The sequence below is a fragment of the Harmonia axyridis genome, chromosome 5, assembly GCF_914767665.1.
Source record: "Harmonia axyridis chromosome 5, icHarAxyr1.1, whole genome shotgun sequence".
In the NCBI taxonomy this organism is placed as follows: Eukaryota; Metazoa; Arthropoda; class Insecta; order Coleoptera; family Coccinellidae; genus Harmonia; species Harmonia axyridis.
In genome coordinates, this window is record NC_059505.1 from 728,907 (window position 1) to 751,475 (window position 22,569).

Below are 22,569 nucleotides of genomic sequence, written 5' to 3' on the forward strand. Positions count from 1 at the left end.
ATATTAATGATTTCCAAACTCTTCGTTTGAATTGTAACAAGAGTAGAGTATATTCATAAATATAATTCAAATAATATTTTCTTGGAACTCACTAATGATGTACGAAACGATTAGGATTATACAAACTAATGCTTGTTTCATACGTACCTACCTACTGTGGTTTCCGTTATCAATTAAGATCCATTAATAGCAGTGTGAACTCCCCCGTTCCGTCATTATTCTCCCTAAAGGAGACAACCCTACAGTTTAGGGATATTTAGCGATTTAGGAAGCATTAAAACATTACTCTAATGGGCCTGGAGTTACCCCTCTGCCTTTTATCGATTCCAGAAATATAATCTAATAATTTTCTGGGTATAATAGCTATGGAAGGTCGAAAGAAAGAATATTACTATAGGGGAGAATCTTTTTGAATGTGAGAACTGAAAGGCTTTAGGGTAGTGGTTTCATTTTATGTTTTTCCAATGAAATAATTATTTGGTATAGTTTGAGTAAAATATTTGTACCTCTTTTTCCAATATTCACTGTTTAGAATAGATAACTCTATCATTTCATCACAGTTAATATTCGAATACCTATTGAAGACGATTCCTTTCTCAAATTCAATTCTTTCTGTCCGTCCGCAAACACGATAACTCTCGGATGGAAAGACCTTGAAACTTGATATTTTCAAAGGTTTGGATTTCATCAATGGACTTGAAATTACTTAATATTTTAAGCTTCGTATAAAAAATTCAAACAGAATCTTGAAAAAATTAGGGAAACACTGAAGTGAAGTCGGGAATTTTCGGCGCCGAACTGTGATCTCTAAGTGCGCATTAATGAATGTGCGATTGAAATTTCCTGACCTCATGTCAGTTCTCCTCATTTTTTTATTAAAACAATATTTTGTCTCTTAGTTTCGAATGTTGCAACCGGTTTATTAGGATTACTCAATAAACAGGGTGTTCCATCATTGTCACGACGCTCTAGTACAATTAACCGCTGACATTTTTGAATTTTTTTTTCCACATAGTACTTATCATTCGAGCTACATTCTCAAATTATTTGGAAATATCTACACATGGTGTACCAAAAAAGTGTGAATGATCAAAGATATTTTATCTTATTGAACAACTTGTTTCTTATTGAATTTTATGAAGTTTCATATATCTGAGTCTGAGACCATTTCAGATGCAGAATTCGAAAATTACAGACATTGTGTTCAGGGAAAGAGCGCTTAAAAATTGTTGAATGAAATTGTTACCATAACTTGCTACCAATGCATTCCTATTGAAGTTCATGAATTTTTAAGAGTATAATCCTTTTGGGTGTGCCTACATTACTTCTTATGTATACCTACATACTTAGAACAATAATGAAATATCGCTGAAAATTCAAACATCTGATTATGAACAGTTGTAAGAAATTCCCTGCAGGCTATTTCCATTTTAGAAATACAACAAAACCGACTTGAAGCGGCTTTTGGTTCTCAGTAGCAATGTAATTAATGTGTTCATTTAGAACATACTTTACTAGTTATAGAACATTGCTGATTAAATAGTTTCGCTGGATGTAGCTTTTGAGTCCAACTAAATACTGACTACTGTAAACATTGTTGTCAGGTTTTTATTTCTATATTTCAGAGAAACAAAACCAACTATGCAAGCTCATTTATTATTGCACTTTTAACTGAATTCCTGGATTGACACAATGAAAGAAGATAAGTATATATAGGTGTCCCCAAAACTATGGTGCCAAATTGACACAGAAGATTCGCCTAGAAAAATAAATTAAGACTTCCATAACATTTCTTTTCTCAAATATCGTTCGTTGCAATGGTTGTCGAATATGAAAAATTAAAAGTATTTATTCATAACTTCCACAGTTCCACAGAATTTTTTTTCAATTAAATTTGAAAGAAAATTTCTGTTCATTTCATTTATAAAAAAATTATTATACTATTTCAGTTGCCACTAGTGGCGTACAAGAATGGTATTATGTACCCTTTTCACCCCTATTTTTTAGGCCTCTGGTTAAATCAGCCGTTTTGCAATAGATGACTGTAGCGGTAAGTGGTAGTCGAAATAAATAAATCGTAGATGCCTTACAATAAGTTTAGGTATTTGAAAACATAACGCCATCGAAATATTAGCCGATTTGTGTCTGCATCATAAAGTTATTCTCGATTAAACATGTCAGCTTACGAGCCAAATTCTCGTCATTTGCGGGAGGTTTTAATTTTCTGCTTCAATATGAAGAAATCTGCGACTGAGGCTCATCGAATGCTCTCAAACACCTATAGTGAGGCCGCTATTAGTGAAAGAACTTGCCGAGAGTGGTTTCAACGCGTCAAGAACGGTGACTTTGGCTAAGAAGACCAGCATGGCGGTGGAAGAGAGAAGGTTTTCGAAGATGCAGAATTGGAGGCAATACTTGATCGAGACTCGTGTTAAACGTAACAAGAATTGGCAGGACCACTGGGAGTGGCACAACAAGTCATTAAAAAACGCCTGGAAGTCATGGAAATGATTCAGAAACAAGGAAATTGGGTACCGTACGAGTTGAAGCCGAGAGAAGTTGAACGGCGTTTGTTTGCTTGTGAACAGCTCCTTGCAAAGCAAAGACGGAAGAGATTTCTGCAAAGCATTGTGACTGGAGACGAAAAATGGGTTCATTACGATAATTCCAAACCCAGAAAATTATGGGGATATCCCGGTCATGCTCCCGTAATAAAACAAGAGAAACGTTAAAGTAATTTAACTGCACGACAATGCTCGACCCCATGTTGCAAAAGTGGTTAAGACATACTTGGAAACGTTGGAATGGGAAGTCCTATCTCACCCACTGTATTCTTCAGACGTTGCTCCCTCGGACTATCACTTTTTTCGATTAATGGCACACGGCCCGGCTGACCAGCACTTCCGGTCTTATGAAGAAGTAAAAAACTTGATTGATTCGTGGATCGCTTCAAAAGATGGCAGAAAGTAGTGGCCAGCAATGGACAACACTTTCAATCATAAATATATAATCAGCTTTTTACAATAGCCTCGAATTTTGGAAAAAAAACGGCTGAGGTGAAGTTGTTAGCCTATGTAACAAAGTGTGCGGTGCCCTTTTCCGTTTTTTTTTAATCTCGCCAACAAAATATTTTTGGACATCTTTGGAGTTTGAAGCCATAGACCTATTGACATCACAGACAATCTTTTCCGATGTGGATATTGAATGAAAGCTTGCTATAAAGAAAACAACTAATCGTTCACCCTTATGTTATGGTTAGTTTTCTGGAATAACTCATAATCTTGCATTTATCGATATTAAGATGAGGTTCATTTTCAGTACACCATTCATACAACCGTCTAATGTCTTCCTGCAGATTATAAAAATCTGAGATATCATTAATTACTCTGTAAGTCTTGAGATCATCAGCAAAAAAAAGTTTTTCCGAGTTCAATCGAGTGCATACGTCGCGTCGGTCGTCAATAAAAATGAGAAACAATAGGGGCCCCAAATTAGAACCCTGAGGTACCCCTGATCGTGCTACAAATTGAAATGATTTGACACCTCTGACTATAAAAACATTCATACCTAATAGATCTTCAATTTATTTCTGCTTAACATCCGTTTTTCATAGTCTTAATTCGAAGAAACATATTTGCTATTTGTTAACCACCCCCGCAGCTATTATTTAACACCCTGTAGGTACATATTCCACGAAAATTCCAACGTAAAGCCTCTCCACGATCTCCCTTCAAAAACGTAGTAACAACCACCCCCAAAATCCACCAGTTGACAACGCTGCCGCCACCGCCGTTCCCAGCTGTGCGTAACTTCTGCAGGGAGAACGCCGCAACAGTAGCATAAAGAAAGGGGGTGTTCCACTCCCGGAACCGCCTCTCTCCCGCCTCCCGCAGCCCAAATTCTGGAAACAGTTTCTCCCGAGCTACCGCCAAATTCGCTGCTTCTCTCTCCTCCGAAGAGAAAGCTGTCCGGTCACCTTGTCGTGGTGTAAATCAGAAGAAGAAATGATGTAAGAGAGGTTGAGTGTGTGTGTTTGTGTATTACCTCTAATATTTGTCCATGTCTTACTGCACACATCGATGCACGAGACCGTAGTGAATCAGTTTCTTCTGAAGAGTTCTTGAATTTTTTTTTACGCTGCTGCTGGTGGTGACATTGCCTACGCCGGTGCCATTTGGATTAACATGATAGATAGGAAACGAATTGTCTTAGCGGTAATGCTCCTTCTTTATGAAGGTAAGGAAAACGATTTGTTATTTAAAATCCTCAGGAAATATTACGTTTTTGGGAGTTTTTCGTCTACGTAAAACTGGGACATTTTTGACGCAATTTTTGTTTGATACTGAATGATGAGTTGAATATATCCAGTTAAAATGATTTTTCTTCATTTTTGAGCGCTGCTTTTCTGATTATTTCAAAATTAGATGCAGGTGTTCCTAAATTGAAGATACAAACGAAAATGAGAGATTTTTAGGATCATTTTAAGAAAAAAAAGTACTATCAACATAGGCCCGCAATCGCTTTGATTTTGAGATACATTGTGTTAAAGTTTGATTTTTTTTCTTATAGCACCTTTCCTTCATAAGATACTCAACTTAAATTTAGCGTAAATATTTCAGTTTAAAGATTTCATCGTGTGATATGCTAATTTTGAGAGCAAATTTACAAGGTGATATTTTTCTGGAACTGTGTCCGCTTGTTTTCTGTAGAACTTTTTTAGTGGTTGTTTAGAAAATCGAAAAAAGAAACTTTGGTCCATTACTATACTTTTTGGTTTCTTGTGGTTTTGTCGTATCTGCTACCAATTTCGAGAAAAAATTTCAAACATTCTTTAATAATCCTCAGTTAAATCTAAACTATTATCAAAATCCAGTAAGTAAACTGTGATTCACTGATTGATCATAAGTTTTGGTACATATTCACCCAATCTGTAGCGAAGATTAATAAAGATTCGAAAAACTGGAATGATCATCACAAAAAGTAGGGCTACAAGAAACACCCTGTATCTCGGAAACAAAGCGTTAGCAGGCCCATTTTAAAAAGATATTTTTTTCCTTAGATTCATTCAAATAATTTCTAATTATCCTTTGTACTTTTAATTCAGAAACATCCTGTATAATAACAATTTCGAACTGGATGCGTCAGCATAACCATAGAAAATTCAAGAAGAATATTGCAAAAATATATAAAATATAGAATAAATGAATAAATAAATAGATAGGAAACGAATTGTCTCATCTTCTTTATGAAGGTAAGTCTATAAAGAAAACAATTCGTCATTTAAAATCCTCAGGAAATATTATATTTCTGGGAGTTTTTCGTCTACGCCAAACTGGGACATTTTTGACGATATTTTTCAAAGATTTTGTTTGATGTGTTGAGTACATCCCCTTGTCGTGGTGTAAAGAAGAAGAAGAAATGATGTAAGAGAGGTTTTGTGTGAGTGTGTTTGTGTATTACCTCTAATATTTGTCCATGTCGTACTGCACACATCGATGCACGAGATCGTAGTGATTGAGTTTCTTCTGAAGAGTTCTTGAATTTTTTTTTTACGCTGCTGCTGGTGGTGACATTGCCTACGCCGGTGCCATTTGGATTAACATGATAGATAGGAAACGAATTGTCTTAGCGGTAATGCTCCTTCTTTATGAAGGTAAGAAAAATGATTTGATATTCAAAATCCTTAGGAAATGTTACGTTTTTGGGTGTTTTTCGTCTACGTAAATCTGGGACATTTTTGACGCAATTTTTGTTTGATACTGAATGATGAGTTGAATATATCTATTTAAAATGATTTTTTCTTCATTTTTGAGCGCTGCTTTTCTGATTATTTCAAAATCAGATGCAGGTGTTCCTGAATTGGAGATACAAACGAAAATGACAGATTCCTCGGATCATTTTAAGAAAAAAAAGTCCTATAAACATGGGCCCGCAAACGCTTTGTTTTCGAGATACAGCGTGTTAAAGTTTGATTTTTTTTTCTCATAGCATCTTCCCTTCACAAGATATTCAACTTAAATTCAGCTTAAATATTTCAATTCAAAGATTTCATCGTGTGATATGCTAATTTTGAGAGCAAATTTACAAGGTGATATTTTTCTGGAACTGTGTCCGTTTCTTTCCTCCAGAACTTTTTTTTTTGGGGACCACTGGTTGTTTAGAAAATTGAAAAAAGAAACTTTGGTCCATTAATATACTCTATGGTTTCTTGTAGATTCGTCGTATCTGTTACCAATTTCGAGAAAAAATTTCAAACAATTCTTTAATAATCCTCAGGAAAATCTGAATTATTATAAAAATCCAGTAAGTAAACTGTGATTAACTAATTGATCATAAGTTTTGGTACATATTCACCCAATCTGTAGCGTAGGTTTATCAAGATTCGATTAACTGGAATAATCATCACAAAAAGTAGGACTACAAGAAACACCCTGTATCTCGATAACAAAGCGTTTGCAGGCCCATTTTTAGAAGATTTTTTTTTCTTAGATTCATCCAAATAATTTCTAATTATCCTCTGTACTTCCAATTTAGAAACATCCTATATAATAACAATTTCAAACTGGATGCGTCACCATAACCATAGAAAATTCAAGCAGAATATAGTAAAAATATATATAAATATATAAAATATATTATAAATAAATAGATAGGAAACGAATTGTCTTACCTTCTTTATGAAGGTAAGTCTATAAAGAAAACAATTCGTCATTTAAAATCCTCAGGAAATATTATATTTCTGGGAGTTTTTCGTCTACGCCAAACTGGGACATTTTTGACGATATTTTTCAAAGATTTTGTTTGATGTGTTGAGTATATCCCCTTGTCGTGGTGTAAATCCGAAGAAGAAATGATGTAAGAGAGGTTGTGAGTGTGTGTTTGTGTATTACCTCTAATATTTGTCCATGTCTTACTGCACATATCGATGCCCGAGATCGTAGTGAATCAGTTTCTTCTGAAGAGTTCTTGAATTTTTTTTTACGCTGCTGCTGGTGGTGACATTGCCTACGCCGGTGCCATTTGGATTAACATGATAGATAGGAAACGAATTGTCTTAGCGGTAATGCTCCTTCTTTATGAAGGTAAGGAAAACGATTTGTTATTTAAAATACTCAGGAAAATTAACATTTCTGAGAGAATTTCGTCTACGTAAAACTGGAACATTTTTGACGCTATTTTTGTTTGATACTGAATGATAAGTTGAATATATCTAGTTAAAATGATTTTTCTTCATTTTTGAGCGCTGTTTTTCTGATTATTTCAAAATTAGATGCAGGTGTTCCTAAATTGGAGATACAAACGAAAATGACAGTGTGTTTGTGTATTACCTCTAATATTTGTCCATGTCTTACTGCACATATCGATGCCCGAGATCGTAGTGAATCAGTTTCTTCTCAAGAGTTCTTGAATTTTTTTTTACGCTGCTGCTGGTGGTGACATTGCCTACGCCGGTGCCATTTGGATTAACATGATAGATAGGAAACGAATTGTCTTAGCGGTAATGCTCCTTCTTTATGAAGGTAAGGAAAACGATTTGTTATTTAAAATACTCAGGAAAATTAACATTTCTGAGAGAATTTCGTCTACGTAAAACTGGAACATTTTTGACGCTATTTTTGTTTGATACTGAATGATAAGTTGAATATATCTAGTTAAAATGATTTTTCTTCATTTTTGAGCGCTGTTTTTCTGATTATTTCAAAATTAGATGCAGGTGTTCCTAAATTGAAGATACAAACGAAAATGACAGTGTGTTTGTGTATTACCTCTAATATTTGTCCATGTCTTACTGCACATATCGATGCCCGAGATCGTAGTGAATCAGTTTCTTCTCAAGAGTTCTTGAATTTTTTTTTACGCTGCTGCTGGTGGTGACATTGCCTACGCCGGTGCCATTTGGATTAACATGATAGATAGGAAACGAATTGTCTTAGCGGTAATGCTCCTTCTTTATGAAGGTAAGGAAAACGATTTGTTATTTAAAATACTCAGGAAAATTAACATTTCTGAGAGAATTTCGTCTACGTAAAACTGGAACATTTTTGACGCTATTTTTGTTTGATACTGAATGATAAGTTGAATATATCTAGTTAAAATGATTTTTCTTCATTTTTGAGCGCTGTTTTTCTGATTATTTCAAAATTAGATGCAGGTGTTCCTAAATTGGAGATACAAACGAAAATGACAGTGTGTTTGTGTATTACCTCTAATATTTGTCCATGTCTTACTGCACATATCGATGCACGAGACCGTAGTGAATCAGTTTCTTCTGAAGAGTTCTTGAATTTTTTTTTACGCTGCTGCTGGTGGTGACATTGCCTACGCCGGTGCCATTTGGATTAACATGATAGATAGGAAACGAATTGTCTTAGCGGTAATGCTCCTTCTTTATGAAGGTAAGGAAAACGATTTGTTATTTAAAATCCTCAGGAAATATTACGTTTTTGGGAGTTTTTCGTCTAAGCAAAACTGGGACATTTTGACACAATTTTTGTTTGATAAATGATAAATGATGTGTTGAATATATCTAGTTGAAATGATTTTTCTTTATTTTTGAGCGCTGCTTTTCTGATTATTTCAAAATAAGATGCAGGTGTTCCTAAATTGGAGATACAAAGAAACAGATTTTTAGGATCATTTTAAGGAAAAAGTCATATAACCATGGGCCCGCAAACGCTTTGTTTTCGAGATACAGCATGTTGAAGTTTGATTTTTTTCCTCATAGCACCTTCCCTTCACAAAATATACAACTTAAATTTAGCGTAAATATTTCAATTCAAAGATTTCATCGTGTGATATGCTAATTTTGGGAGCGAATTTACAAGGTGATATTTTTCTGGAACTGTGTCCGCTTCTTTCCACCAGAACTTTTTTTTTTTTGTGGACCACTGTTTGTTTAGAAAATTGAAAAACGAAACTTTGGTCCATTACTATACTTTTTGGTTTCTTGTAGTTTTGTCGTATCTGCTACCAATTTCGAGAAAAAATTTCAAACATTTCTTTAATAATCCTCAGGAAAATCTAAGTTTTTATAAAAATCCAGTAAGTGAACTGTGATTAACTAATTGTTCATAAGTTTTGGTAAATATTCACACAATCTGTAGCGAAGATTAATAAAGATTCGATAAACTGGAATGATCATCACAAAAAGTAGGGCTACAAGAAACACCCTGTATCTCGGAAACAAAGCGTTTGCAGGCCCATTTTAAAAAGATTCTTTTTTCCTTAGATTCATTCAAATAATTTCTAATTATCCTTTGTACTTCAAATTCAGAAACTTCCTGTATAATAACAATTTCGAACTGGATGCGTCAGCATAACCATAGAAAATTCAAGAAGAATATTGCAAAAATATATAAAATATAGAATAAATGAATGAATAAATAGATAGGAAACGAATTGTCTCATCTTCTTTATGAAGGTATGTCTACAGGGTGGCCACTTTTTCAATGGGATTGTATTGGTAACTTTTAAACCATAAGAGTTAGAAGGTCGGTCAAATGGAGAAAAAGTTGCATGCATAGAAGCATTATCAAGCAGTTCAAACAAATCGAGGTTATCAGGGCCGGATTTCGAGATATCATAAGAAAAGTAAATTTTGTCATTTTGATTTTTCTTTTTTTCCCACTTTATTTCAAATATTATCAAAAAATGTCACAGGAATTTTTTATTCGACAGTAAATTATCCTCAATTTGACGTAATCAGATTTCGTATCCAACGTTTCGTACTCTCTGGGCCACCCTCAACCTCATTTTTTTCAATACGGACCTGCATATTTTATGACATTTTTCGAAATAACTTTTAACGCTGAATTCAACGATATATCATACAATGTCATTCAAAGTTGATTTTCAGGTGATTTTGACCCTTATCCAAATTTAATGTTGTTTATGTAAGAAAAAACAAGTCTATTAACGATATCAATGTTCTGACTCAAATTCAATCGAACCCAGAAAAAAATCGAGGACTGTGGCCAGTGAATGGAATTTTTGAAAAACTGCTTGTAATAAAATAGTCAAGAGACGCGAATACAATGATTTTACATTTGAATACCAAGCCTTGCAAAAATTATATCGTAATGATCTCAAAATAAAGTTCGATTCTGTAATTTGTTTCAACGATTCAAATGACAAATACAACAATAGTGATACCTCGCGAGAAAATTGAGAATGTTTTGGAAGGTATTCAAGGAGACCAAACAAGCAAATGTATAAGAAGTATGGGTTCCAGAACCGTAAAGTGCATTTTACAAAATGGTGGACTTTTCGAACACTTACTTCATTAATTTTCATTTACTTTCGAATAATCATTTGATTTTTTTTTCATTAAATGATACTTTCGTTTAATTATTATGAATGGAAATTTTCAAATGATTATTATAAAAGAAGAACCAAGAAACCAGTATACTGGTTTCTTGCTTTGATTCTAATATGTTCCATTTAGTTCAAGATGGGTAAGTTGATTTTCTTATCGAAATTTATTGCATATTGCATGTTGTTAATTAAACTAAATGAAGGTAATACAGATCCGACCCGAAGAAAATGGGATAAGGGTCAAAATCACCTGAAAATCTACTTTGAATGACATAGTATGATATATCGTTGAATTCAGCGTTAAAAGTTATTTCGAAAAATGTCATAAAATATGCAGGTCCGTATTGAAAAAAATGAGGTTGAGGGTGGCCCAGAGAGTACGAAACGTTGGATACGAAATCTGGTTACGTCAAATTGAGGATAATTTACTGTCGAATAAAAAGTTCCTGTAACATTTTTTGATAATATTTGAAATGAAGTGGGAAAAAAAGAAAAATCAAAATGACATAATTTACTTTTCTTATGATATCTCGAAATCCGGCCCTGATAATCTCGATTTGTTTGAACTGCTTGATAATGCTTCTATGCATGCAACTTTTTCTCCATTTGACCGACCTTCTAACTCTTATGGTTTAAAAGTTACTAATACAATCCCATTGAAAAAGTGGCCACCCTGTATAAACAAAACAATTCGTCATTTAAAATCCTCAGGAAATATTATATTTCTGGGAGTTTTTCGTCTACGCCAAACTGGGACATTTTTGACGATATTTTTCAGAGATTTTGTTTGGTGTGTTGAGAATATCCCCTTGTCGTGGTGTAAAGAAGAAGAAGAAATGAGAGGTTGTGAGTGTGTGTTTGTGTATTACCTCTAATATTTGTCCATGTCGTACTGCACATATCGATGCACGAGATCGTAGTGAATCAGTTTCTTCTGAAGAGTTCTTGAATTTTTTTTTTACGCTGCTGCTGGTGGTGACATTGCCTACGCCGGTGCCATTTGGATTAACATGATAGATAGGAAACGAATTGTCTTAGCGGTTATGCTCCTTCTTTATGAAGGTAAGGAAAATGATTTGTTATTTAAAATCCTCAGGAAATATTACATTTCTAGGAAGTTTTCGTCTACGCATAACTGATACATTTTTGACGCAATTTTTGTTTGATACTGAATGATAAATTGAATATATCCAGTTAAAATGGTTTTTTCTTCATTTTTGAGCGCTGCTTTTCTGATTATTTCAAAATTAGATGCATGTCTTCCTAAATTGGAGATACAAACGAAAATGACAGAATTTTAGGATCATTTTAAAAAAAAAAGTCCTATTTACATGGGCCCGCAAACGGTTTGTTTTCGAGATACATCGTGTTAAAGTTTAATTTTTTTTCTTATAGCACCTTCCCTTCACAAGGTATTCAACTTAAATTTAGCGTAAATATTTTAATTTAAAGATTTCATCGTGTGATTTGCTAATCTTGAGAGCAAATTTACAAGGTAATAGAACTGTCTCCGCTTCATTCCTCCAGAAATTTTTTTTGGTGGACCACTGGTTGTTTAGAAAATTGATAAAAGAAACTTTGGTCCATTACTGTACTTTTTGGTTTCTTGTAGTTTTGTCGTATCTGCTACCAATTTCGAGAAAAAATTTCAAACATTCCTTAATAATCCTCAGTTAAATCTAAACTATTATTAAAATCCAGTAAGTAAACTGTGATTAACTGATTGATCATAAGTTTTGGTACATATTCACCCAATCTGTAGCAAAGATTAATAAAGATTCGATAAACTGGAATGATCATCACAAAAAGTAGGGCTACAAGAAACACCCTGTATCTCGGAAACAAAGCGTTTGCAGGCCCATTTTAAAAAGATTTTTTTTTCCTTGGATTCATTCAAATAATTTCTAATTATCCTTTGTACTTCTAATTCAGAAACATCCTGTATAATAACAATTTCGAACTGGATGCGTCAGCATAACCATAGAAAATTCAAGAAGAATATTGCAAAAATATATAAAATATAGAATAAATGAATAAATAAATAGATAGGAAACGAATTGTCTCACCTTCTTTATGAAGGTATGTCTATAAACAAAACAATTCGTCATTTAAAATCCTCAGGAAATATTATATTTCTGGGAGTTTTTCGTTATCTGCGAGTTATCGTCATTTTTGACGATATTTTTCAAAGATTTTGTTTGACGTGTTGAGTATATCCCCTTGCCGTGGTGAAAAGAAGAAGAAGAAATGATGTAAGAGAGGTTGTGAGTGTGTGTTTGTGTATTACCTCTAATATTTGTCCATGTCTTATTGCACATATCGATGCCCGAGATCGTAGTGAATCAGTTTCTTCTGAAGAGTTCTTGAATTTTTTTTTTACACTGGTGGTGGTGACATTGCCTACGCCGGTGCCATTTGGATTAACATGATAGATAGGAAACGAATTGTCTTAGCGGTAATGCTCCTTCTTTATGAAGGTAAGGAAAACGATTTGTTTATTTAAAAATCCTCAGGAAATGTTAAATTTTTTGGAGTTTTTCGTCTACGCAAAACTGGGACATTTTTGACGAAATCTTTCAAAAATTTTGTTTGATACTGACTGATGAGTTGCGTATATATCCAGTTAAAATGATTTTTAAACGTTGTTTTCCTGATTATTCCAAAATTACTAATTTGATTGAGATAAAAGTTTACGTATAGATGTACTGGATATGTCTAAATTGGAGTTACAAACGGAAATAAAAGATTTTTTGGATTATTTTAAGAAAAAAGGGTACTATAAACATTGGCCCGCAAACGCTTAGTTTTCGAGATACAGGGTGTTGAAGTTTGAATTTTTTTCTCATAGCACCTTCTCTTCACAAGATACTCAACTCAAATTTGGCATAGATATTCCAATTTGAAATTTTCATCATGTGATTTTGAATGCAAATTTAGCAAATTTACAGGGTGATATTTTTCTGGAACTGTCCCCGCTCTTTTCCTCCAGAAAAATTTAAAAAGAAATTTTGGTCTAGAAATACACTTTTTGGTTTCTTGCAGTTTGGTCGTATCTGCTACCGATTTCGAGAAAAAATTTCAAACAATTCTCTAGTGATCTTCAGGAAAAGCCAAATTATTATAAGGATCCAGTTAGTAAGCGCTGACAAATAAATTAATTATAAGTTTTGGTACTTATTTACCCAATCTGTAGCGAAGATTAATAAAGATTCGATAAACTGGCATAACCATCACAAAAAGTAGGATTACAAGAAACACCCTGTATCTCGGAAACAAAGCGTTTACAGACCCAATTTAAAAAAAAAATTATCCAAGTAATTTCTCATTATCCTTTGTACTTCCAATTTAGGAAAACCATTGTCAATTGAAAAGATAGCTTGATGTGTCAAAATAAACAAACTAGTCGTATCGAAACCAATTACTATAACTGATTGAATATTCAAATGTAACGGTACTTAATGGAACTCTTCACTATATTAAAAATATCTTTGTTGGTATTGATGAAATTAATATTAATGAAGACTTTTGAATCAGAAGAAATCGAAATTCTTATGAATTTGATTACGAATTTTTTTGGCATACTCGATTTGATAGAACTTTTCAATGGGAAGCGACAACCATTTTCGTTCTAATATTTAGAATTCATGCTTTCGCGAGAAAAAATCAACCAAATTTATCTATATTTTGTCACTATTGATCCCTACTGTGAAATAAGTTTTACACAGAATAGTTATTTATAATACAAGTGCAGAAGGCATTGATATTTTTCCACGAGTTCAAAATTCAAAAACGAGCCACGAAGTGGCGAGTTTTTGAATGAACGAGTGGTAGAATAAACCTTCTGTACGAGTATTATACATTATTTTCTCTATTTCATTGCGTTTTTATTGAAATTAATGAAATATTTCCATAAATATCATTTAGTGATTTTAGCATTGAAAAATTTTGGTTGGCAGAACTGATTTCTTTAAGGCAAATTGATGAATTGACAGATAAAGCCGTGGCGGAAAGTTCGGAGTACCAACATATAATAATTAAATATAACCATGAAAACTGTGCGTTTCTGATATATTCTCGCACGATTTTGTTCTACAAAATGTGGAAGAATGAACGGAATAACCACAGAATTAGAGAAATTAATTTTATTTGCTTAATGTTTTACTAAGTATCCCAACTATTCATTATTCATTTTCATCTGAGTAAATAGATTCACACATTTGCGGCTGTATGTCCTCGAAAACTTCAGAATTACATATGTCTTGAATCTTTCGTGGAGCATTGGCATAGACCTAATTTTTCACGTGAACTCAAAGTGAAAAGTCTGAAGGTATTATATCACAAGATCTCGGTGGCTAATTGTGATCATCTCTTCGAGAAATAACACGGCCAGGAAACTTTTATTGAGATTGTTTCGTTGCTTGTGTGGCACGTAGCACCATCTCGTTGAAAATAAACATCGTTCACATCAATATCTTCCAATTACGGCCATATAAAAAATCATTAATCATAGTTCGGCAGCATAATTCATTCACTGAAACAGTTGCACTAACCTCATTTTCGAATGAGTAAGGTCCAATTACACTACCAGCCCAAAAACCGCACCAAACAGTGAACTCTTGAGAATGCCTTTCAACAATCATTCTTGAATTTTCCTAGTCCCAAATGCGACAATTCTGTTTATTAACTCAGTCTTCTCGGTATAAATGGGTAGATATTGATGTGGACGACATTTATTCTCAACAAGACGGCGCTACGTGCCACAAAGCAACGAAAAAATCGCAATTTTGCTAGAATAGCTTCCTGACCTTGTTATTTCTCGAAAAGATCACAATTGGACACCGAGATCTAGTGATTCAACACTCTTAGACCAGTGGCGGCTCGTGAGCTTTCATTCAGAGGAGGCCAAGCAAAAAAATAGGTATACCACTAGTGTATCTACTTAGCCAGCGAAATGCATACCCAAGTGCAGGAATGAATAAATATATAGTTTTGGTAATGAAAATTTTGTCATCGTAAGGCATTTGGCTGAACTTTTTAATCAAAATAAAAACTACAATATCTTCAGTAACTCTGAGTTCCCTACTGACACTATCATTTTCATTTCTAGTTTCCGACGTTTCCGTTTCCATTCTTCTCGATAAAATATATCTGAATAGCCAGCCAATATCCTTCCTTACCTACAAACTTTGCCGAACAATCCTAACACGAAACCACAATGCACACGCCGAAAGGAATAAAAAGTTCTGACCTATCTTTATCTTTCCCTAATTCTGGCGCTAATAAACAGAAACAGCTGATATAGACCCATCGTTAATCGCCGTGGATCATGTTCGGGCCGTTCGGGTTAAACGAATATATGCTTCGGTCAACGGAGACCTGGCCTCCGTCACGTGATATCCAGCTCGCATTTAGAGTGGCTGGAGCTTCGTATCGGGAGAAATTTTAAATTCTACGTTCAAGACGAACGCGACTAGAGAGGAATTGGGCCTCCGCGATCCGCGTCTGGAGTCTGCTGTATTCTTTAGCGCATCGCATGCCTGTAGTACGGTGCAGCGGTGCGCAATCTTCTCAGTTTTGAAGTCTGTTGCGGAGAATGTATAAATATGATGAAATATTGGGGTAAAAAGTATCCAGAAATTTGAATATTCTATTGATTTAGGTTAACATAATATAGTTGGACTTGAACTAAGAATTAAATATAATGCGGTAAAATTTGGGGAGGCCCGGCCTCCTCTGCCTCCTCTGAGCGGCCGCCACTGTCTTAGACTCTTTTCTTGAGGCCACGTAAAAGATAAGGTCTATGACAATATGCTCCACAATCGATTCAAGACCTTAAAGATGACATTCGGATATCATGAGAATACTGCGAATCCTTAAGTTTTTGACAGAAATTCGTTCATGGTGAGGAATCATGATGCAGAATCCATGAATACTCTTTTCAAATTTTAAAAATGCAAAATTCAAGAAAGTTTTTATGTTAGATATTTTTTCCATTATAGAAAACGCGAAACATTATGAATAAACTGACTAAATGTATATATACCTACTATAAACGAATAAAACCATGGGTAAAGACATTTGTCATATATGAATTATATAAATTGGAAAACTTAGATAGAGAGATAGATATAGAGGCAAAACCATTGAATATTAATTTGTTCGATGAAGAAGACCTAAATATTAATTAACTAGAATTCATTGATACTTTTATTAAATACTTCACAATAATTGCACCCTCATCAATAAACACACCTTTACAATACATAACAATACAATATACAGTCATTTACATTTACAATACATACGGGAGCAATGCGAGATCTATTTTAGGATTTAAAATTTTTTTCAAACTCTTACAAATGAACATCTCATTTGGACTATCACCAACATTTAGACTTATCACAATTTCCACTTAAATACATCACTTTTAGACATTCACCATTACAAAACCGACAACCTAACGTGATATGATTAAGGATTCATGGCTTGGCTTGATATTCGAGCTACTTAGATCAAGCTCAAGCCAAGTAGCTTCAGCTTCACTTGAAATCAACTCAAGTTCAAGTCAAGTAATAGTTTTTCAATGTTGAGTCAAGTACTTAAGCTTGACTTGACATTGAAAAACTTGAGTTTGACTTGAAATCAACTCAAGTTTAAGGCAAGTAATAGTTTTTCAATGTTGAATCAAGTACTTAAACTTGACATTGAAAAACTTGAGTTTGACTTGAAAGCAACTCAAGTTCAAGTTTAGTAATAGTTTTTCAATGTTAAGTCAAGTACTTAAACTTGACTTGACATTGAAAAACTAAACTTCTACTCGACTTGAACTTGAGTTGATTTCAAGTCAAACTCAAGCTACTTGAGCTTGAGCCAAGTAGCTCGAATATCAAGCCAAGCCTTGAACCCCTAGATATGATCTTTAACAAGCCTTCTTGTCCTGTTTGCAATCTGGTGGACAACCCAAACTAGGCATCAATACGCAAATCTTCTGATCCGGTACCTTGACAGCTGCCTCGAAACACTGGTAAGAGATGCTGTCTGGACCTTCTTCCTCTTCTCCAGAGCCTTCAGATTCGTTTTTGGCGTATTTGTTGCGGAGTTTCTTCATCAGATGCTTGCCGTTGCAGTACTTGCTTGGTAGGCAGGTTGGAGGGCTCTTAAGACATTCGGGAGAACCTTGACATCCAGTCCTGAGGCAGTTGTCTTGGAGGCCGTTTTTCCTTTCGCAGTCACAACCGACGTATAATATGCCAGCTCTGAGTTCACGTGATTTTGACTCGCCAAGTTCCTTGCCTACGTTGGCTTTGTTTTTCTTCTTCTTGGAACTGTCTGTTTTGCATTTATAGCAAACCTGTGAAGAAAAGCCAATAGAATATTATTTTTTTGAATTTGGTATCTAAAATAAGACTTTTTCGAAACTCATTGACGTTTTGAAACGAATTTTTCGTGATGTGGTGATGTGAATTGGCCACCAAGATCTTGTGATTTATAGTCTTTGGATTTTTTCTGGTCTGGTGGAGTTATTGGCCCATAATTCTTTGGAAATGAAGAAGGTATCACTCAAATTGCCAAATCAAATGATTACCAATTTTGTTGGCTGAAATTGGAACAAGCCTCAAAAACACGACTCGTTTTGGCTTTATTGCAGAAAGAATTCTTAGGACGCGTAATTTCTTGTTTCGGCGATGTGAATTGGCCACCAAGATCTTGGGATTTATCGCCTTTGGTTTTTTTCTGTAGGGTTATGCGAAGGATCGTGTTTAAACCAATAATTCTCAGACTATTGATGATCTAAATAACAACATCCGTCAAGTTATTGTTGAGATATTGCCGGAGAATCATCGAAAATTACCTCACAAGTAGAGATCCACGGCTTGACTTCATATTCAAGCTACATGACTTGAGCTTGACTTGAAATCAACTCAAGTTCAAGTCAAGTAGTATTTTTAGTCAAGTACTCAATAAATAAATACTTGACTTGACATTGAAAAAACTACTATTTGGCATGAACTTGAGTTGATTTCAAGTCAAGCTCAAGTCAATTAGCTTGAATATCAAGTCGATAAGCCGTGAATCCCTACTCAAAAGGTACGAGAACTTTAAAAGATCATGCGGAGGATATTTAAATGATGTTGTATTCTACACATGATGAAAAGTCCAAGCATTGTATTGAAATGAAAATTTGATTGATCTTCTAAATCAAAGTGTGTTTTATTCACGTTTGCTCTCGGAACCACAAAATGGATAAGTATAGGCTGATTTCAGCAATTTGAGATATAATTTAAATGTAGTTTTATCTTTAGTCAAGTGAAGTTAGTTCAAGAAGGCCCCAATCATTACTTAGGTTATTGTTGAAGTTCCCAAGCAAGTTTTTTGCTTCTAGAAAATGCTTTTATACCCCTACAAGATACGTATAGCTTAAATAAACCTTTCAATTTTCACTATACCTAATAGTTACAACTTAGGCAAAGCGTACTTCTCCAAAAAGCTCTTGCAGACTTACCAGAATATCGGGAGTTGTTGCCGTTGGAGGCTTGCAAGGTTGGGGGCAACAAGGGATACAAGTGGTCAAGCACGGAGAATCATCGAAAATTACCTCACAAGTAGAGATTCACGGCTTGACTTCATATTCAAGCTACTTGACTTGAGCTTGACTTGAAATCAACTCAAGTTCAAGTCAAGTAGTAGTTTTTCAATGTTTACTCAAGTACTTAATGAATAAATACTTGACTTGACATTGAAAAAACTACTATTTGGCTTTAACTTGAGTTGATTTCAAGTCAAGCTCAAGTCAATTAGCTTGAATATCAAGTCGATAAGCCGTGAATCCCTTCTCACAAGGTTCGAGAACTTTAAAAGATCATTCGGAGGACATTTGAATGATGTTGTATTCTACACATGATGACAAAGTCCAAGCATTATATTGAAATGAAAATTTGATTGATTTTCTAAATCAAAGTTTGTTTTATTCAGGTTTACTCTCGAAACCACAGAATGGATAAGTATAAGCTGATTTTAGCAATTTGAGAATGAATTTAAATGCAGTTTCATCTTTAGTCAAGTGGAGTAAGTTCAGGAAGGCCTCAATCATTATTTAGGTTATTGTTGAAGTTTCCAAGCAAGTTTTTTGATCAAATATCTTTCTTGCTTCAAGAAAATGCATTTATACCCCTACAGCCTACAAGATACGTATAGCTTAAAGTTACCTTGCAATTTTTACTACACCTAATAGTTACAACTATAGAAAAGCGTACTTCTTCAAAAGGCTCTTGCAGACTTACCAGAATATCCGGAGTTGTTGCCGTTGGAGGCTTGCAAGGTGGGGGGCAGCAAGGAATACAAGTGGTCAAGCACACAGGGGTGTAGCAAACAGGTTCTGCCTTTGGTGTAAGTTCATCTTCCAACGATGTCATAAGGCATTTCAAGTGGCTCAGAAGTTTGGTGCGTTTCTCCGAATCGCATTTTGTGGGAACAGCGAAGCATTCTGCCATTATACACGAAAAATTTAGAAATAAAACTGCATTAAACTAAAATTTTGAGGATAACTTCCGAAACAACATTGACGTGACTGAAAATTTTGACTTTTGAATGTGTCAGTTTGATGGTACTGGATATTTAGGAGGCTTTGAAAAAATAGTTATACAGGGTGTTGGTGAATAAGTGCGACAAACTTCAGCGGGTGGTGCTGCATGAAAGAATAATGATAATTTGCTGTAAAAGTTTTTTTCGCAAATGCATTAGGAGATACGGAGTATCAAAGTTATAGCATTTAATTTCTTGAAAGAAAAATGGTATGCCACTGATATTTTGAATTAAAAATCAGTTTCGAATTACCCATTCAATTTGTCATGAAAACTTTCATACATTATCATGAACTATCAAATAATAGATAATTTATTGAAGAAATGAATAATTTTCAATTTATAAACAAATAAACTAATAACTATACATGGTGAAACTGGAACTAGTAGGTTCTAACTATGAAGCCGAATTGGCGAAATGTTATACAGGGTGATTCACCGCGATGGCCTATTAGACGTTTATGGCAAACCAATCATAATTTTGTACTGAAATTTGGATATTGGGGTTTGATCCATGAAATGTTAAAAGTCAGTTATCCAAACATCGAATTTTAGTTTATTTCTGTGTTTTCCAGAACTCACAGATCACTCCACTCATTTAGAAATTAGCTCTTCCTCGTGAACTCTTAAAGTATTCATTTTAGGTATAGGGTTTGCTTAAGTGACCCCCCTCTTTTTACTCATAGAATTGACTGAAATAAAGAAAAATAAAGCTTCTAATTCGAAAATCTTGAGTATTGATGAATTTGAGTTGTCCAAGTTCATGTACCCTGTACATTTTTGGTCAAAACCGCAAAAAGTCTTATAATACTATGTATTTGCAGAATCGAAAAAGAAATAGGTTTCTTCGAAGAAAAACCTTTCTCTGCAAAATTATTCAAAAAAATGTGAGTCCTATTCGCCACAATTTTTTTCATAAGAATCCCATTAACTCATGAACCATGGAGTTTTTACCCAAGGTATGGCATATTGCCAAAATTGTCATCAAACAAGCTCTCTAATGATGCAATAATATACTGGGTGTGCCATTTGAAATAAGGAAGTAGTAGTCTGTTTCCGGTATAACCGGAAGTTGTAGAGATCTGAAAATGTTTTAGGAAGAAAGATCATTGTCTCAAACACCAATATGCAAATTTTCCGCTCAAAATTATGATTAGTTTTCCATTAACGTCTAATAGGCCATCGAAGTGAATCACCCTGTATTTAAAATGTATGAACAATCAAACGTTCTTTAAAGAATGGAATTTCCTAAGCGCTGATTGATTCTTCCGATTTGACCACATTTGTGGAAAGGAAATTCAAGTATTTTGCACCACGATAACACACGATAAACAATTTTTGATGAGATAAAACTTGATTCAATATTTTACATACGCAAATATTTATTTCATCGGGATATTCTGTGACCAGATATATAAACGAAAAGATGAAGAAATTCAAACGGATCCATTTATAAACCGAACCATATTTTTCACGAAAAACTGACTTGAATTTCAATTTGAACTCATAAATAAATTATGGCATACACGATGACGATATTACACTATGGTATATAAAAAAGAGAAATTGTTTTATTGGTTATGGGTTGCTTCTGGTGATTACATACTGGCCCAATTGATTTACAAATGAAAAATAACCATTACAAATTATTCTCACGTTTTATTTCGCGTATATGTTTTACTTTCACCGTTAATGAAATCATTTAGGTTAAGTTCAATAAACCGATGGTGAATTGAAGGTTGAAAAAATTATAGGTTTTAACTAGAATAACAGTTCATTTGGGTGTTCTCAAACACTGTTATTATGTTGTTGTTATTGAAAATCTTTAGGTCAATGAGATACTTATAAATTCTGAATGGGAGTTTATGTTATTAATATTTCATAGAGGCTTTATTTTCAATCTTCAAAATCATATCTGTGATTTGTCTTCTCTGAGTTCATCGAAAAGTAAGCAATATGATTATAATTGAATTTTTCAGTCATAATATTTCTATAATTGAGTTTGTTAGGTATTTGATTATTTGGGATGATTGTTCACAAAAAAAACGTTTCGATAGAACCCCTTTTTCGATGTCTAAAAATGATAGAAAATAATATAACTTCAATTATAGAAATGAATATCAATAATATAGGTACCTAAGTTCAACAATAAAGTGTTTCGACTGTAGTGTTTCATAGAATTTCTTTATGTGAAACAGCCTTTTAAAATAATTTTGAAGGTAACCCATTTATTTCATTTGAAACTAGCGCATGCGATGTTTCTATCGATTTTTCTATTGAATCTGCCTTGAACAAAAACAACCATTGTTAATGTTCATAATGAAGAAAAGCTATGATTCTCTATGAGACAATAATAACGTATTGAAAATACTGCCAGATTCACATGAGCAGAATTTTGCTTTGGATAACCTACAGCTAAGAACAATATACCCACTATGTGAAATAGAAAAACTTCATGTTTCTTGATAATTATAAATCTGAAATAAACAAAGGGATACCGAGTATTTTCAATTCTTTATTCGTATCTAGATAATTAAAAACGAGTTGGTAATTATTTTCACAATGCAGACTCAAGATCCAATTATGATGTTCATAGATACCGTTTATGGATGCAATAAGTAATTAAAACACACAAATTGAAATTGCAATGAGATTATGCATCTTGACCTCGATT

General features: G+C 34.0%; 2 protein-coding genes across 6 annotated transcripts in view; one reads left to right on the forward strand and one right to left on the reverse strand.

Annotated features, from left to right (window-relative positions):
- The first annotated feature begins 11,158 nt into the window (after positions 1-11,158).
- Positions 11,159-22,569, forward strand: part of LOC123679609 (protein Skeletor, isoforms B/C) — a 51,292-nt gene continuing 39,881 nt past the window's right edge. For 4 of the 5 annotated variants that reach the window (XM_045616978.1, XM_045616980.1, XM_045616981.1 and 1 more), the window contains exon 1: positions 12,641-12,791. In XM_045616978.1, the coding sequence (XP_045472934.1) occupies positions 12,740-12,791 (52 nt within the window). In that variant the 5' untranslated portion in view covers positions 12,641-12,739. Of the gene's footprint in view, positions 11,377-12,640; positions 12,792-22,569 lie in introns of those variants that run through there. The other variant, XM_045616979.1, reaches the window with a different exon arrangement.
- On the reverse strand, positions 16,508-19,917 carry LOC123679610. Its single transcript, XM_045616983.1, has 2 exons — positions 19,596-19,917; positions 16,508-17,665 (listed from the first exon to the last, which is right to left on the reverse strand). Exons 1-2 carry the CDS (start codon positions 19,803-19,805, stop codon positions 17,234-17,236), a joined length of 642 nt encoding a protein of 213 aa, XP_045472939.1. The 5' UTR covers positions 19,806-19,917; the 3' UTR covers positions 16,508-17,233.

Coding starts and splice junctions, on each gene's coding strand:
- LOC123679610 (XM_045616983.1), bottom strand. CDS start 19,805: ATGGCAGAATGCTTCGCTGTTCCCACAAAATGCGATTCGGAGAAACGC. Junction 17,666..19,595: donor CAACAACTCCGGATATTCTG/GTAAGTCTGCAA, acceptor TTTTCTTCACAG/GTTTGCTATAAATGCAAAAC.